The following is a 16,093-nucleotide window of genomic DNA, read 5'->3' as shown; positions in this document are numbered from 1 at the left end:
ATCGTTACCAAAAGCGACAGATTAAGCACCATCCTTGATCCAGAACACACAATTGTGTGCTGGGAAAAGAGGGGCGCTCTGATACCCGGAAAATCAGGTTATGGCCCCCCAAATTCACGTAGCCCACTCAAGCAACCAAGTTGCCGTTTTGCTCATTTTATGTATCGACCAGAGTGTGACGTAATCGAGAGTCTGTTACTCTGTGACGCGATGCTGCAAATGGTGCCTTAGTGTTGGAAAAAAACAATAGATATTCTCCCGATGTTAACTGGTGGTCATATCACTTTTCACAACATAGGAAACGATCTATCTGTGGTCTCTGTTTCTGCGTTTCATCTGCGTGGTAGTGTAAATTCCATCCCGGATTCTCTAGGCAGGCTTAGCAAGATGATTCCTTTCCTTTCTTACTCAGGCATCTCCAATCTTTTCAATGATGAATTTGGTGGATTTGAAGGTCAACATTGTCTCTCATGGTTCAATATCGCGTCATAATATGATAGTCGCTACGTTGCTTTTGAGCAGCAGCCTAATATCTCCAACTTCAAGTCGGGGGTTAGGTTGGGCCATCTTTGAGCCACATCGTAAGGATCGTTGTAAGGACAACGCAACCCAATCATCCCCTCAAAACGTTACTGAATATGGGGGGATAATGCGGGTATTAGGTAGTGAATTGCTCGATCACGCCCGTTGACGTTATTCTTTGTCAAACGATCGACCCAGAACACATGGCAAGTGCGATGGATCTACAACATGATACCTTACGGACCATTCCCATTAAGCGCAAGTGTCATGAAACTATGTGACTGTGTTGGTCTAATTTCAGTATTTACAGAGAGATACGCATGTAAATTCCGCTTTTGGCAGTAAGGCGTTGACTAAATAGGGGGTGAACAGTTCTACAAGAAGGGTATGCAAATGGACATCTGAATATGTGCAGTTGAGCTTCATCTATCGCTGGGATTGAAGCCTTCTAGCAGCCCTAAGAGATAATGATCTTGTACTAGCATTTTCTCAATCTTGACGCGGTAGAATTTAGTATCAGCGCCTGGTCTTGTTATGACATGCGAACTTGGCCCTGATCCAGCTTGTTTATCGGGCCCACTTTCGGTTGCTGAGACCAAAAATCCAACATCAAAATTAGGACCTGCCCAAACGATTTTGGTGAACAGCGTTTGTGATGATGTCTCACTGCCATGTTCGTCAGGAGCCCCGTTCTCTGTGAACCACTTTTTCCAAAGACGAATCAGTCGCATTCGGCCCCCGCAAAGATTCCCAACTGAAATCAACGAATCAGGTCTGCACTTGTAGATGTCAAAGAGGAGCAGGTACAGAAAGTCGAATTCATCAAACCGAATGATCTTACTATAAAGATCATCCCATTTGCCAGTCTTTAGGCTGCGACGGACATCGAGGAAAGTGTAACCTGAAAGAGTATCTGGCACGTCCGGCATGGAACAGAGAGCACTCAGAATTGAGTGTTCAAGTGATATAGGGGCCAAAACAAGTGCCAGGCTCTCGTTCATTTCCATAGTGGCTGGATCCGAAAGTACCATCTTGAGCGTGAACGGAGTGCCCGAGGAAAAATGATATCCAATGCGTCGTCGCACTTGGGAGTGCGCCACTTGTGAGAAGCATAAGGAGACTTTTGAAATTCTAATCAAAGATCTTCGTGCCAGATGGCAAAGAATTAGCTCCCATAACTATAGAAAATAGTGTGAGAAGGATCGCAAACCATCCAGGGGGTGGGGGTGCCAAACTCACCTCAGGTGGAAAAATACCTAAGCACATTATAGACAGGCCTGGTATCAATGCTGCATGGAATGCGACGGCTGTAAGTTTTGCCTTCTTTTTTGTTGGTAACTTGAGTCGACAGAGAATTTGCGATTTCTGCTTGCAGGGCTCGTCCTGACCTATAAATGTTTTGCCGCAGGAATGAGACCATTAAGGCATAGTAAGGCCTTAATGGCAAGTCCCACTCACAGTCATCCGACCAATTTCTCAGAAAGCTGCTGTGAATGATACACTATTGAGTTGCTGTCCTGGAAGAAACCTATTGCAGGGGCGGTTGGTACGAGGAAGACAGGAGCAGATTCGCGTATTGCTTTTTGCAGTCTCTTCATACTAATGAACTTGCTGGATGGTGCAGGGAAGATTTTTTGAATGTTCTTGTGGAGGCATGCCGGTTGTGTCTAAATTCCCTCAACTCGATACCGTGTAATTTTGGGTCCGGTAAATGGCACTACATGAGAGTTTCATGAAACTATGGCAGTTACATAATTACGAGCTGGTGCACAGATTTACTAGCTATAAGACATTTTTCCAGCAATGATCTTCTGCCACCAAGAGGACTCTTCTATATCTTAGGCCGCGTCCCAGGTACATAAAAGCGACATCATCATCCTTAAGGGACCACCGGTAGATCCGTAAAGAAACTTACGCGAGCAAGTGGTCAGGGAAAGAGATAGATAGATCCTTTGAGTGGTTTTTAACCTGTAGTGTCACGAAAAATTCACGTGGTGCCATTGATCGGACCCTTAATTTATGTAAATGTATGGAACCTTGTAGTCCGCGTGAATATGGCTGGCGCTGAATCCTTGGGCAGCAGAAGTTCCTGGTGCTGCTACAGTAGCCCCAGTGGGCTATAAGATACTTGGACGGGTTTTGCGTTGTGTCCGTATTCCTCTTTCTATATCAATTGCTCGCAACTAATCTTTGATGAACAAGATCCACATTCACAAAGGCGAGTGAAAGGCACTTTCGTGGAGATAGTGTATCAACTATGTGACAGCTACGGAGTACTTGGAGATAGGCCAATCAATGCAACGGAATCAAAAGGGGAGAAATTGAGTATATGATTGATTGATTAAGAAACATGAAATGAGGGTGCTCATGGGGGTTCAAATACCCATGAACTTACAGTATAACGGAGGTCCACGGAGGTTGAATATCCTGGTGCCTAATGACAACATAAATGACTGAGATTCGCCATATAAAAGTGTTGCACCATCTAGAAATCAATTGACGTTATGTTCATCCTTGTTTTGGTACGAGTAGCAACCTATTGGGGTTGACATAGTGTGAACTCGACGTAATTGCTGGTCCTGGCGAATGTACGGCAGCATGGTACAGGATGATATTTCCCATTATTGAATGGAAAGCAAAGCCACTTAAGTTGATAAAAAATGCATGCAGTATACATTCGCATCTATACCATCGTCAAGTAGTGTCACATTCAAAGCATTCACTAAAGCATGTTCGTATGAAGAGATGTGGCCATGACTTTTCATTCCTGTCTGCCTTTGGCCTGCTTCAGCTTTAATTTAACTTAAGCTCAACCCCTACCCTCCCGATCTGATATTTTCAATTATTATGACTCTAATCTCTCCTGAATGATTTTGCAGAGTCAGGATGGTGGTACCCTACGGAATGAAAAACTAGGACTTGGGAGTAGCTTTATCAATATCGAATTATTTTTAGTGAGCATGAGTTAATGATCTTTCTAAATCTGACTATTATTTCCTTTTCTGTGGTGCTTATTATTTCAGTTGAACCTCGTCTAGTACCGCAGTGCAGCTTTTCGTGAAACGATCCAGCGTTGTCCTCGGGCAATTCGTTGAAATCATGTTGAGATAGGTAGTGATGGCGATGGTGATATTCATGGGCTAGATTTTCAGTCCTGATTTCTTTCCTTGATATGGTAAGGAACACATGTCTGTGGACTGGGGTGGTGTTTGCACTTTGTCAGATCTGGGCGATAGGTCTGCGAGGACAACAAAGCTGAAAACTCCCGCGCGCAAGTGATATGTCGTTGCCAGTCCTACCTGCAACTTCCGCAGAGCATATTTCGTGTCGCTGAACGCACAACTTGCTCGAGGGAATCGGTTGAGTTCCATCTTTGATTCATTAACACAATGGCAGCGTTCGTCCGAAACGATTTTGGGACACTGTTGTCACATTGCGCCCAAATACATTCAGTGCGGTGTAAAGGATCACCAAAGACCCGGCTGAATGAATATTGAAGGTAATTCAGGTCTCGAGTCATTGTGTTCACGGATAAAGAAACTTTAGGCGAGTAGAGAGGGAATTGATTGGAAATTATCGGTTATTTATTTGACGTGGCAATTAGACCGCCTAACCCGCATTAGAAAGTAAACCAGGTAATCAATCTTGATAAGGTTAGGGCTGCAAATCGTACTTAATTGGTAAGCCCCTGAGTAAGTTGGGCGACAAAATTACCAAGTCGTACAGCCTTTGTCAGGTCAACTGTAGTAAGATCATATACATGTGACACAGATCAATGCAGAACCTGAGCCGATCAACAGCCGATTCTGATGTCTGTTGTAACCCACACAAAGACTGCTATAATCTTTCCAAAATAATTAGCATATCCCTTTCTTTCTGATCAATCAAGCGTTACATCACTGGTGAGACTAAATGTCAATAAGGGACTACGAGAACTCTTAGAGAAAGTCTGCTGGAAATCAATTACTGCATCCAAAATTGAGGTGTTGCTGTAATTTAAGGAGCCGTGGCTATCGTTTTTTTGACCATCTGGGGAATCCTCTCGGTAAGATTCAGTCCCAGCTGTGGAGTGTAAGTGACGCCCGTGGCTATATGTTGATGGTATTCAAGCAACGCTTGAGCTCATGAACGGAGAAATTCGTCATTGAAGCTATCTGAGCCGACACTTTGGGGATGGCTAGTGATTGTCTTCACCGGCTCTGCTGGTCTGACATAGACAGCGTATTGTAAGAATAGTAGTCAACATTATTCCGTGTTCAGCACCCAAGCGACGGAGAATATTCGCGGAGGGTTGTTCATTTCGAAAATCCTACGTGATAAAATTGTCCACATAGTGTCAGAATTGCTTGATATATTGTTATGCAGCTGGTGAAATGAAATATAAACACTTGATTTTACTATTAACCTACCCGACCGGCGTCTTTCTCATCACCGTGTCACCCTGAAGGGAAACCGCCTTCTACTGTATTCCGAAGCTTCCGTTTTCACGATTTGATTAAGAATCTCATTATGCCACGATTGCTGTCCAAAGTTGCCCGAAAAATGGGCCTAGTTGGAGTTCGCATCACGGTGGTGCGCTATTCTCGCGGCAAAGTACGCATTATCCAGTCGGTCTTTCCATCTGATGATTGGGAAGTGAGTGTAAACAAGCCCATAATGGTGAATTTCAGTGGCTGACGTCTTCTCCGGCAGAGTATCATCCCTGACGAAGAACATGTAATTGCGGTGGAGAAGCATCAATGGTGAGGCTGGATTGACTGTGAGATATAAAATATATAAAGGGAGTGGTTTTATTGGGGTTGCCTCACAATGTAGCCCCACGTGATATTTACACCGACATTACGGAGGGCCTCCTCCTCCTACAACTGCCTCACGAGAGTCAGTTGCTTGCCTCTGCGGGTAGCTCGTCATCTTTCACGCAGTCAAGTCTTGATTTTGTCCCTCCCACCTTCCCTCTGTACATAGAATCCACTACAATACAGACACATTGCCTCCCTTCAGCGGAGCGCGGACGGGCCCAATCTGACGCTACGGTCTACGACCGCAGCGACAGGTGACCCGTTATGGCCAAACTACACTCTTCTTGCTCCCCTTGACTGCGTGAGGTCACCAATAAAGGACACTACGTGAACTGCCTCTGTGATATAAAGTTCTAAGGAGGCCCAATCCTCTTCAATATAATGGGCTTGACCACAAGCCCCCAGAATATCCTGACCAGTCTCTTTAATCTTGATACCATCCAGCTCACTTTTTGGACCACTTCCATTTCGGAAGTCACTGAGTAAACAATCGACAGTGGAGGTAGAAATGCTGGTCATTGTCTGAGCCGTCAAACGACCACTATCGACTTCATTTCTAAGTCTCTTGTTCTTCCTCCTACCAGAGACCGGGTAAAATAGCAATGCTTTCAGTTAGGGTTAGCATTACAGCGGTCGACCCCGCAAACCAGTAACGTATATATACCCAAGCGAATGGAGTAACCGTGGTGAAATGTTGCAGAGGTACTTCTTATATCAACAGGAAATATTTGTCACACTCATAATTCACGCCCTTAAAATCATCTGCCATTCATTTTACCATTTGCTTTTCATTATGGCCGGATCAGTTACAAAACCCTCAATAAGTCAGGATGTTACAATCGCGAAGCGTGGACGTTTCTCCTTCATGTTCAAAGCTAAATAGCCATAGCATAATTCCTGGTGAAAAGAAAATACAGCTTACCGTAGTAAGGTTTCTGTAAATCCGCGTCCATTATTTTCACGTTAGTATTCCGTAGAATTTATTTCTCAGGTCCTGTAAGAGGTGATGTATCGAGCGCAACTTGGGTAGGTGGGTAATTAACTATGTTCTGAATACGTCAGCTATGGTATGATACTTCTTATGCTAATAAATTGTATCCTACGGAAAGCAATGTAGAACTATCATCACATTGTTGATATATTATGATCTGAAAATTGGCATTTAGTATGGTGCTTGGGGTGTCCCGCACGGCCGGGTGACCTAACTTCAATTCGAGACGAATAAAATGCCAGTAACAACGCAGCTGACAAGAAAATGGCAGCAAAGTCAGCGTACAGGCTCTGGGCAAAGCCGCCTCAGAACCCCGGGGACATCTAGATCACATAGACCACAACCGAGATATAGCCTCTCAGGGACTATACCTTCCCCCGGGGGCTCCACGATGGACTGTAGAGTCAGTGCAGACCTCCGAGTTTCAATATCTGAGCTCATCTGAGAATTTATTGCGAAGCCTCTAGATGATAATGCTCCTTGGATGACTCCCAATCACGGAAAATCGCATTTCCTCACATTAATATGTGTAACGAAAGTAAGCTATGCTGGAGCCGTGTAGTTGTTCAATAATTCTGTGGTCAAGGAGTTCCGGCCATAAGAAAATAATCTACGCGTTTACAGCAAAATATTAATGCCCATACCACGAAGGACGGACGCAATCTACGTTACAGCGTCGTGGGCAGAATTTCATTCAGTCGACTCCACGTGATATGGAAGTGTCACCAGCCAAAATTTCCTAGTCTTTGTGAGAGTACATAGGCTCGATTTTTCTTCAGGACAGCCCGTGTCTCAAAAGGCGCAATAGGGCTACAGTAGCAATAGAATTTTTCCACCTCTGGCCGAGACCCTGCTATGCCAAACACGTCTTTCCGGGAAATTTGTTGCTCCCTATTAAATGGGTTGCACGTACCTTTGGAGCACAGCGGGAGAAGCATGTAGTCTGTAAATCCTCAGAAACAACACCTAGAAAGCTGGATATTACTGTGTCCATATCAAAAGGCCCGGTCATCTCGCGCGCACCTCATAGGAGTCTGTTAGGGGTTGCAAAGCGGTTCAGTGCTCTGATGTTCAAGTGCGAAGAACGGAATGATCTATGAGACCGAATGTTTTATTGTCATAGGCAGGGGGTGCGCCTTTGCAACTCTATCAATTCTCGGAGCGCCCAGCATTTTTCAGGAGTCTAGCATATCTTTGCTTTTGACTCGATAACACGGTCGACATCCGGACCTGCGGCAGAGTTTCTGGGTACGCGCTCCAATTTCCTGTAAACCGGCAAAATGGAGAGCGGGTCAAGATTATGCAAACATATGCTGGGGACGTAGTGAAGGCATTCAAGGCTCTAATCACTTGAGCCTCCGGAGATATAAGTCGGCCTCAAACTGCTTCTCTGAGATTCTCTTCGTTCGACTCTTGTTGCATCACGGCTCATATCTCACTCGCTGTATAGACCCAGAGGCTGGAAATGCCATCCAGCTTAAAAATGAGAATCAACACGCTGCAGCCCTTACTAAGGAAAAGGACTAACATTAACTATTCATCAATTTGATGATATTCAAGGATCAAAGCGTCGGAACTTTCGGATCCGACCGCGTACCTTTCATATCGTTTTGACAAGGAACGATTCCCTCATCCAAGGCAATCACTTTTGTTTTTATCAGTAATGAGTCCGACAAGGCTGGCATTTGTAGCCTTAAATTAAATCGATCAATGTATCTGTTTCTTCAAGTACCATTTGAAGGGAGATAATGTCAGAATTACGTATTGACTTCATCCTTCTTTCGTCCTGAGCGCTTTCCCTTCGCTGCGTTTGCGTTTGTATCTGGCCCTGATATTCTTCAATCCTTCTAGAAATTCCAACCAAATGATTCTTGCATTTGGTGACCTCTAAGGGCAGCGGCTGTTGTTTTTGCGTACTCCTCTCGGATGGCTAAGTTTCATATTACGGTAGATAGTGTGACGATCGAACCCGATTCCTTCACTTCTAGAGATTCTATATCCCTCTGAATGATAGCTAGCTCGTCACCTCGAATCTAATTTGGCTTCTATGGATTTTTTTTGAAGCTGATCTTGTTTGCAATAGATTTGATCAAAATGTATGGAAGTATCCAGTGATATTTGCGGCGATACACTCAGCATAGAATGGCGAGATACTAACTGCGTGATACTTTCCATAATATTAGGTAAATTATAGGCCACACCTGGAGTGGCCTTGGTTACTGCCCCCGGTGAAACCTTTTGTTCTCGGTTACTGCTGCCATGAAAGCAGCGTAGTTGAGATACCTGAAACGGCCGAAGGCTGGTGAAAACGAACCGGCCCAATCATCAAGCCGGAGGTACATTAGGGGATAGAATTCATTATGAGGATTTCGTGAGAGTATCGCGTCATCCTGAGATGTGAGCTTTCATTCGGGATCGGGGATCCCCGGTGGAAGCAGTTTCCCTAGAGACCCCTCCAAGTATAAAAGCCTGGCTTGATTCTCGCCAGGAGAGCCATCAGAGTATCATCCACGAAACGATTCCGCTTCCAATTAAGCTCACCAAGCACCAAGCCAACAAAGGACAAAGCCAAAATGCCTGTTACCACCCCCCCAGAAAGAATTATTGCTACAACGGCGTGGAGGAGCCCGTCTGTGAGCTACAAACAATAAACTTCAGTCGACTTCTGTCGCAAGAGCAAGTTGAGGTCGAGAAGCTTCTGCAATGTTGTAAAAATGCTGGATTCTTCTATCTTGACCTTGAGGGAAAACGGATATTGGACGACCATCAGGAACTGCTTACTCTCATGCATCGTTTCTTCGGCTCGCCCCTCGAGCAGAAAAACGAGATTCTTAGCGACCCGTCCGTGGAACATGGGTACGACCATCTACTGCCATCATCATACATATAGCTAACCGATTACAAGCTACGAGCCCGTTGGCAATCATGCCGGCGTAGTCAATGGTACAAAAGACGGCTACGAGATTCTTCAAGTGGCTCCCCGCGAGATCGAAAAGCGAAACCCCAAGCTCCACTCGATCCTCGATAACGAAAAGGACATCGCAACGCTCTATAACTTTATTGCCGACTCCAACTTCATTACAAAAACTATACTCTCCTGTCTCTCTACCGCCCTCGGTCGGGAAGGCATGGCCCGCTTCGAGACCACACACTCCAACGAGAAACCATCCAAGTCGGCCCTCGCCATGATGCGCTACCTACCCGGTGATCTGAAATCGAGCAAGAAAATCGGTCATCTGAAGCACACGGATATCGGATCACTCACCCTCCTCTTTTCGGAACAATGGGGCCTTCAAATCCTTCCCCCTCGCTCTGATACCTGGGAGTTTGTCGAGCCCAAGAAGGGCTACGCTGTGGTCAACGTTGGAGACTCATTACATTTTGCTTCCGATCAGGAGGAACTGTTCTCCTGTATTCACCGGGTCGTCCCAGTTGACAATAAATCAGATCGGTACAGTGTCGCCTTCTTCCTCCGCCCAGCCGATGACGCAGAATTTGTGGATCATCTGGGTCGACGGATAACGGCTGGGAAGTGGCACGAGGAGAAGTTCAACGTGTTTGAAGCTGAAGATGCAGAACAGAAGATGAATGCCATTCTGGTCGGGGGGATGAAAGATAGAAGTATGAAAAGGCAATCAGTGCTCTAGATGGGTCTGCTTCAAGACCCTGGAAAGCTTCTAAAGCAAGTATAGACCTCGGACTAATTCCCTGGTCCTACATATCGTTCTTCAATGTATTCTGCTCATCCTTGCTCTTTTTTCTGTAAGAGTCGGCTACGGTCGACAGCAAAGAGCAATTCCCATGGTTGTGAGCATTACCTAGCTGCCGGAGATGGCTAGCCCGCTATTAAGAATCTTACGATTCCCTGGGCTTCCCAACAATATGTAACTTAGCTTATATTTCTTTCCACTGGCATGGATCAGAACCTGCGAACTCAAAAGGATGCAGAGTCTTTTTCTGCGTTGAAACCTCATGCGTTCGAATAATGCGTCGAGACATGTACTCTCAGCTAGACGACATGGTTAGTGTCTTATATCCATTTGTCAGTGCTATATTAACAAGTCCAATCCGAGTAGCCAAATTCTCTGCAGAATTACTTGGACTTTGACAAAGATTCAGATTCTCTATTCAGTAGGACAAGAGAGGCTATGCAATGTAGCTACCGGTGTATATATATGAGTGACTGGCCAGTGAGGGGTGGATCGCCCGTTGAATGATCATACTCATGTGAGTATGGTAGACAACGTGTGGTAATTATAAAGGCGCTGGCTGAGACACACGGTGATTGGGTATTCTAGATCTATGATTGTGGGGATAATTTGTGCTACAAGTGAAACGCGCGGCCATTGGAAAAGGCATCAAAGTCTTTTTCGGTCAACAGAGTACGGAGACTATCGTAGTGGGATTTGAAGGTCTCTGCAGATTCTCATGACAGATTTAAGGGCAAGGATTTGGAAATTGATACTGTGCCTGGATTGGACTATAGCCAAGGGGCGTCGGAGTATCAATCTCTCTCGACGCGACGTATGGGGAGGACCGGACATTTATCTTACTACTCCTGATATAAACGTAATGCCATATTTGCACCTTACAACTTCAGTGCTCATTCTTTAGTGCTCATTAATACTGTGAGAAGGTGTTTTCCAAAACGGCGTAATATCGCGGGTACAATTGTGTGGTCGAACGGCTTCAGCACGCCCCGTGGTCAGGTTCCCCCCTCTAATTCCTCCTTCTCGTCCGCCGTCAATTCACTTTTGGCATGACGAATCCTCACGAATACCAAAACAATCAAAAGGCCAAGAATAGAAAGTCCTGTCTGGAAACCAAACACCGCCTTATAACTCTTCCACGTACCGAGATACTTCGTCTGGGTTTCAACAATGCCCGCAATCCCCAGCATAACCGCAATCCCCATATGCATAGTACAATAGATCAGCGCACCCGCCAGGCCCTGCTTGGCCTTCGGCATAGTAGTCGTGATGAATATATTCGCGAGATTGAAACTGATGTCGATGGCGATGGTACCGCAGATCATTGCGGGGAACACGTAGGCCCAGTAGTTTCCTCCGAGGGGGATGATCGCAAATAACAGTCCTGAACCGACGTATCCCAGACACGAGATAATCATCAGTACTGTACCGGATACTTTGTGGAGAATGAATCCTCCCGTCACTGAGAGGATGAGGCCGCCGACTGCCATCGGGACGGTCCAGGCGACGACCTGGAGAGGGGTGGCTCCCATAAAAGCTGACATGCTGCACGAAGTTGTCAGTGATCATCTGGCTCCACAAGCCATTGATGAGGCACACTTACTACAGGACTCCGTAGAGAAGGAAAATGCCCAGGCTTCCGTAAAGACAGAGCAACGCCAGTATCAAAGGTGTCATAAACTTGACTCGGAAAATGTCACCAGGAATCAAAGGGTTACGAATCACCCACGCCTCAAGATACGTCATGACGCCCAGCAAGGTGATGCCAATTGCGAAAAGTACCGGAACGTACGGAGTTCTCCAACCCCGCGGGGCGTACGAGCTATCCGCAATAGCGAAGACAAAGAGCGTCGCTCCTGAGATGGACAAGCAGAATCCAACCCAATCCATCCGTATCCCAAGCTCTCGCTTTTCGGCATAATCGCGCGGGATATACAAGAGCGACGGGACTGCCATGATCGCCGATAAAATTGCACCAATAAAGAAATACCATCTCCAACTGAAGTACTGGTCACAGATCCCAGAGACGAAGTATCCGGCGAAGAAGCCTAACACGGCACATGTGCCGTAAATACTAAACACCAGGTTCTTCCGCGGCCCTGGGCGGTATGTACTTCCTAGAATCATCATTCCAGATGGGAGCAGGGCTCCGAGAGCTAACCCTTGCAGGGCTCGACAGACCACCAAGCTCAACCATGTCCGAGACACGCCGCAGAGGATCGAAGAGATCATTAGCCAGATGACCCCGGCATTGTAGATGATATATCCACCGTACATGTCGATCAAGCGGCCGAATATGAGGAGCGTTGAGGTGACGGCGAGAGAGAGGGCGGTGGTAGGCCATATTGTCGAGGCTGCAGGTATGTCTAATTCTTTTATGAGAGTCGGGAGAAGAATGTTCGACCCTGATATGTAGAATTCCTGTCGAAGTGGTACATTAGATGGTTCGCCTTGATAGGCACGGGGTAATAGGCACGGGGTATCGTCTCACTGCGAGGATTTGGGACATCACAATCGAGAAACAAAAAGCTACCTCAGGCCAGAGCCCGGAGAAGGTGTGAGGCCGCTCTTTACCCAGTTGCTCCAGATCAGGCATACTTGCCGTTTTGTTTCTCTGATCTTCGGGTGTTGTCATATTGGAGTCAGTGGTTGAAATTGGCCCATTAGAACTTGACTGCATTGGATATTCAAAACCCGAGATATCAAAGCCAGCTTCAGCCTCGCCTTGTTATTGACTATGGGGTCACTCTCCCTCTTATACCGTGAGGCCCGGCGCACCGAGGCAACTTTGCTTGTTCAGCAGCCAAGACCAATCTACTCTGGGCTTTCTCGAACTGGTAATGGAAAGTTCAAGGTTCTCGCTAATCCTCCCAGATGGTAGGCTAGTCTGTCAATGTGGAAGTAATTACCTAACATGAGCCAAGCTGCCACCACAACCAGACCGGGTAGGGAGACTGCCGCCGATTGCTGTCGTTGCCAAGATGTTCGCCGGAGCACTTTCCGATAGGGAACTTGACCGCGGTGGTTGATGGGCCGCCCAAGGCCAAAGGTTTCAGGGGATGTATTACAAGCCCATAAGGAATTAACATTACGGCCCCAACGGTGATAGGCATGTTGTTGGAAGCTGGAAGTACGAAAAGGTTATTTTTTTTAGTAATTCCGTGGAAACTTCACGATCTCTGTAATTTTTCTGTAAACACATACTGTAACTCAACGAATGGCTCCAAGGGGGAAGGCGACTGTACTGAGCTTACCTTCTTGAGACAGCCTAGGCTTATTCTGCACAATCCAATGCCCGCAATCTATATGGATGATCCAGAGTCGCACTCATGGTTCATTTATTGTTCTGTCAATGTTGTGTCTCAGACACCTACCCTTCTCGGCATCGATTACAGTGGCTCAGGTGTCAAACCGTACTTCAGGCCTTTGGAAAACTGAACCATTCCACTCCCACCCCAGCACCGGGATCGACTATGCAGATCTGGACTTTTTAGTTAGAACGACTTACGGGGTATCCGGAACTTGAGCGAAGATGCTATGGACAGATCATTACGCAAGAATATAAATCAGCGTACCCCTGTAATCTATTTAGGGATTTCTCCCTCCATTGATCATCTGGCCAGCTACTACGCATCGTAGTTCGTGGACTACGCATCCAACCCCTGGTTGGCATTTCGCATGCTCCAAATCTGGCTATACTGATAGCGTTATCCGTCTATATTGGATCCAGCATGTTTTTGACCCCCACACCAAGCCACTGGCTGGGAATAAGCGGCGTCTTCTCATCAGCGATGGATTCGGTACCCACGAGTCTCTTGAGATTATAGAATTCTGTCTTCTAAATAATATCATTCTCTGTCGATTGCCATCTCATACGTCGCACAAACTTCAGCCCTGCGATGTTGGCGTTTTCTCATCGCTGAAAACAGCGTACCAGGAACAGGCCGAATCATTGGAGCGGTGCGGGGCTAACACTATTGGGAAACAGCATTTTACGTATCTGTACAGCCGTGCTCGCTGTCAGGCATTCGCCACTCGGAATATTCTCTCGGGATGGTCCAAAACTGGACTTCGGCCCTACAATCCCGAGAGAGCCCTGAAAGATATTCAAAAAAAGTCTCGCCAACGCTGAACAGTTAGAGGCTAGTGATACTCCCCCGAATATCGGCAATGACCTTCCTGACACACCAGTCAGTTCCCGCGAACTAGCTTTGCTACGTAGCAAAGTGGAACAGGATGCACATCAACTGGACGCTAGCTGTAGGTTTCGACTTCAAAGATGCTAAATGCAACAGAAAGAGCGTTTGCGGAGCGTTCAATGCTTCTGCAGCAAAATCAAGACTTGTTTCAGCAGAATAACGAGAAGAAAAATCGCCAGCGTACTAAATCAACGGTGGTCGAGAAGGCTAAGATCGTGACATTTGAGGATATTGCAGTGGCATAAGGAAAGCGTGAAAAAAAGAAGCCGCTCGAGAGGCAAAGAGGAGGAAGAAATCAGCTTCAACGAGTGAAACGAGTCATACTCTGCCTCATGCAGAGGAACAGACTCCAGGAACCTTTGAGGGCTATGGATGATTATTGCTCCATTCTCCAATTTTTGATTGAGTTCGACAATTATTTTTCTTCTGATAGAGTTAGGGTCAAAATTACATTCAGCTCCACGCTAAATATCAAAATCGACGAATTGGCTTACTCCATGAATTTAGATTTGATTACGAACTTCACAAACTAGCCTACTACATCCTCAAAGGGTGGTTATCACTGTATTATCAAGAGACAAAGAGAGGTGAATCATGGCATATAGTACAAATCCAAGGGGTCTTGAGACCAATTCTCAATGTACAGGCTAGGTTAGGCCATCATCTCATTCGGCAGGAAAAGAGCCTCAGAAATTCCGCAGTAGCTCCCTGCGGCTACTGATGATTGATTGATGATTGATTATTGTGGAAGCTTTTTGACTTATGCTTACAGTATCTCCCGGCATCGCCTCACGGGTGAGAAGATTGAGTGGCTCTTTCAAATCCTAACCACATCATCGCCTTCAGAACATGGTTGACCTATATTTCAGATCATGTGTCTGGTTTGTACGGATAAATTCAAAACGGACGATAGTTGTGATCGTATGCTTGATTATTTGTCCAATATTAATCAGGGATGGTGCATCGTTGTCTCAACCCTGAATCCATTACAAAGAAACCTAAATCCCTGACACAATCATATGGTTGCATATATGATAAGCAACACCAAAAGTCTCATTATGATTCCACAAATGGGTCCTAAAGTGGGTGCATGCAGGGAATTTCTATGGGGTTCCACCACATCGACCGCACCATCCACCGAAACGACTCTTCGCAGTTATATTTGGAGGCGGAAAAGAGGCCGTGGACGGGTGCGAGTAAATTGGCCAGCAGCATCGTACTTTTGTTTGCGGCTTAATCTGAGAAGACTATTTTTGGAGATACAAAGCAGCCGAGCTCAAAAATAAGTGCGGGTCGGGTATTTATACTCAGCAACACCCCTGAGCTTTCCCTCCAGTGAACCCCTTCTCCCTTCATCGCACGGCAAAATGGCAATCTCAGATAACGACGTGAAGAAATTCGAATCGATCGGAGTCGTATCACAAGGATCGACTTGCAACGACGTCTCCATGACAACCCCTGAAAATCAGCGAGAGGATCCCAATCACATGTTGACTGTCTTTGAATATCGGCGGAAAACGGCGATCTGTATAGAAGAGACAGCAGTGGAAAAGCGTGATAAAATGCTCAAACCGAATGCAATTTCTTCGTTGTCGACCTTAGTCGAAAGCACTGGATCCCGCACCCTTGCTATCGACTGGAACAACCTTGACGTGGGAACAGATCTGAACGTTCTTCCGGCACTGCCACGTTCAGTGGAGACGCTTGAAATCTTGTCGATGCCTGAGATGTTCACAAGCAATATAGAATGCCGGGAGGGCAACAGTCTGAACTCATTTTGTCATAAACTGTCTAATGGTACTCTCCAAAAAGTCATTTTGACATGTTGTGGGTTTAGAGCAAGTGAATTGGCAGCTTTAAAGGAACAGCTTC

General features: G+C 46.1%; 4 protein-coding genes across 4 annotated transcripts; 2 read left to right on the top strand and 2 right to left on the bottom strand.

Moving 5' to 3' along the window:
* Positions 1-944: 944 nt before the first annotated feature.
* N7473_011191 (uncharacterized protein) lies at positions 945-1,553 on the bottom strand (the record flags this gene model as incomplete). The annotated part of the gene is made up of 1 exon (XM_057157130.1): positions 945-1,553. One exon carries the CDS (start codon positions 1,551-1,553, stop codon positions 945-947), a length of 609 nt encoding a protein of 202 aa, XP_057004252.1.
* A 3,356-nt stretch (positions 1,554-4,909) lies between these two features.
* Positions 4,910-5,557, top strand: N7473_011190 (uncharacterized protein). The gene is made up of 2 exons (XM_057157129.1): positions 4,910-5,157; positions 5,215-5,557. Exons 1-2 carry the CDS (start codon positions 5,032-5,034, stop codon positions 5,266-5,268), a joined length of 180 nt encoding a protein of 59 aa, XP_057004251.1. The 5' UTR covers positions 4,910-5,031; the 3' UTR covers positions 5,269-5,557.
* Positions 5,558-8,885: 3,328 nt separating this feature from the next.
* On the top strand, positions 8,886-9,959 carry N7473_011189 (uncharacterized protein; the record flags this gene model as incomplete). Its single annotated transcript, XM_057157128.1, has 3 exons — positions 8,886-8,945; positions 8,990-9,168; positions 9,218-9,959. 3 exons carry the CDS (start codon positions 8,886-8,888, stop codon positions 9,957-9,959), a joined length of 981 nt encoding a protein of 326 aa, XP_057004250.1.
* A 1,058-nt stretch (positions 9,960-11,017) lies between these two features.
* On the bottom strand, positions 11,018-12,820 carry N7473_011188 (uncharacterized protein; the record flags this gene model as incomplete). The annotated part of the gene is made up of 3 exons (XM_057157127.1): positions 12,514-12,820; positions 11,626-12,443; positions 11,018-11,567 (listed from the first exon to the last, which is right to left on the bottom strand). Exons 1-3 carry the CDS (start codon positions 12,700-12,702, stop codon positions 11,018-11,020), a joined length of 1,557 nt encoding a protein of 518 aa, XP_057004249.1. The 5' UTR covers positions 12,703-12,820.
* Between the last annotated feature and the right edge of the window lie 3,273 nt (positions 12,821-16,093).

The sequence above is a fragment of the Penicillium subrubescens genome, assembly GCF_028828155.1.
Source record: "Penicillium subrubescens strain IBT 31985 chromosome Unknown utg000009l_segment0_segment0, whole genome shotgun sequence".
In the NCBI taxonomy this organism is placed as follows: domain Eukaryota; kingdom Fungi; phylum Ascomycota; class Eurotiomycetes; order Eurotiales; family Aspergillaceae; genus Penicillium; species Penicillium subrubescens.
The sequence above is the reverse complement of the archived record's forward strand: the minus strand, read 5'-3'. Positions and strand labels throughout refer to the sequence as shown.

Coding starts and splice junctions, on each gene's coding strand:
- N7473_011190 (XM_057157129.1), top strand. CDS start 5,032: ATGCCACGATTGCTGTCCAAAGTTGCCCGAAAAATGGGCCTAGTTGGA. Junction 5,158..5,214: donor TTCCATCTGATGATTGGGAA/GTGAGTGTAAAC, acceptor CTTCTCCGGCAG/AGTATCATCCCTGACGAAGA.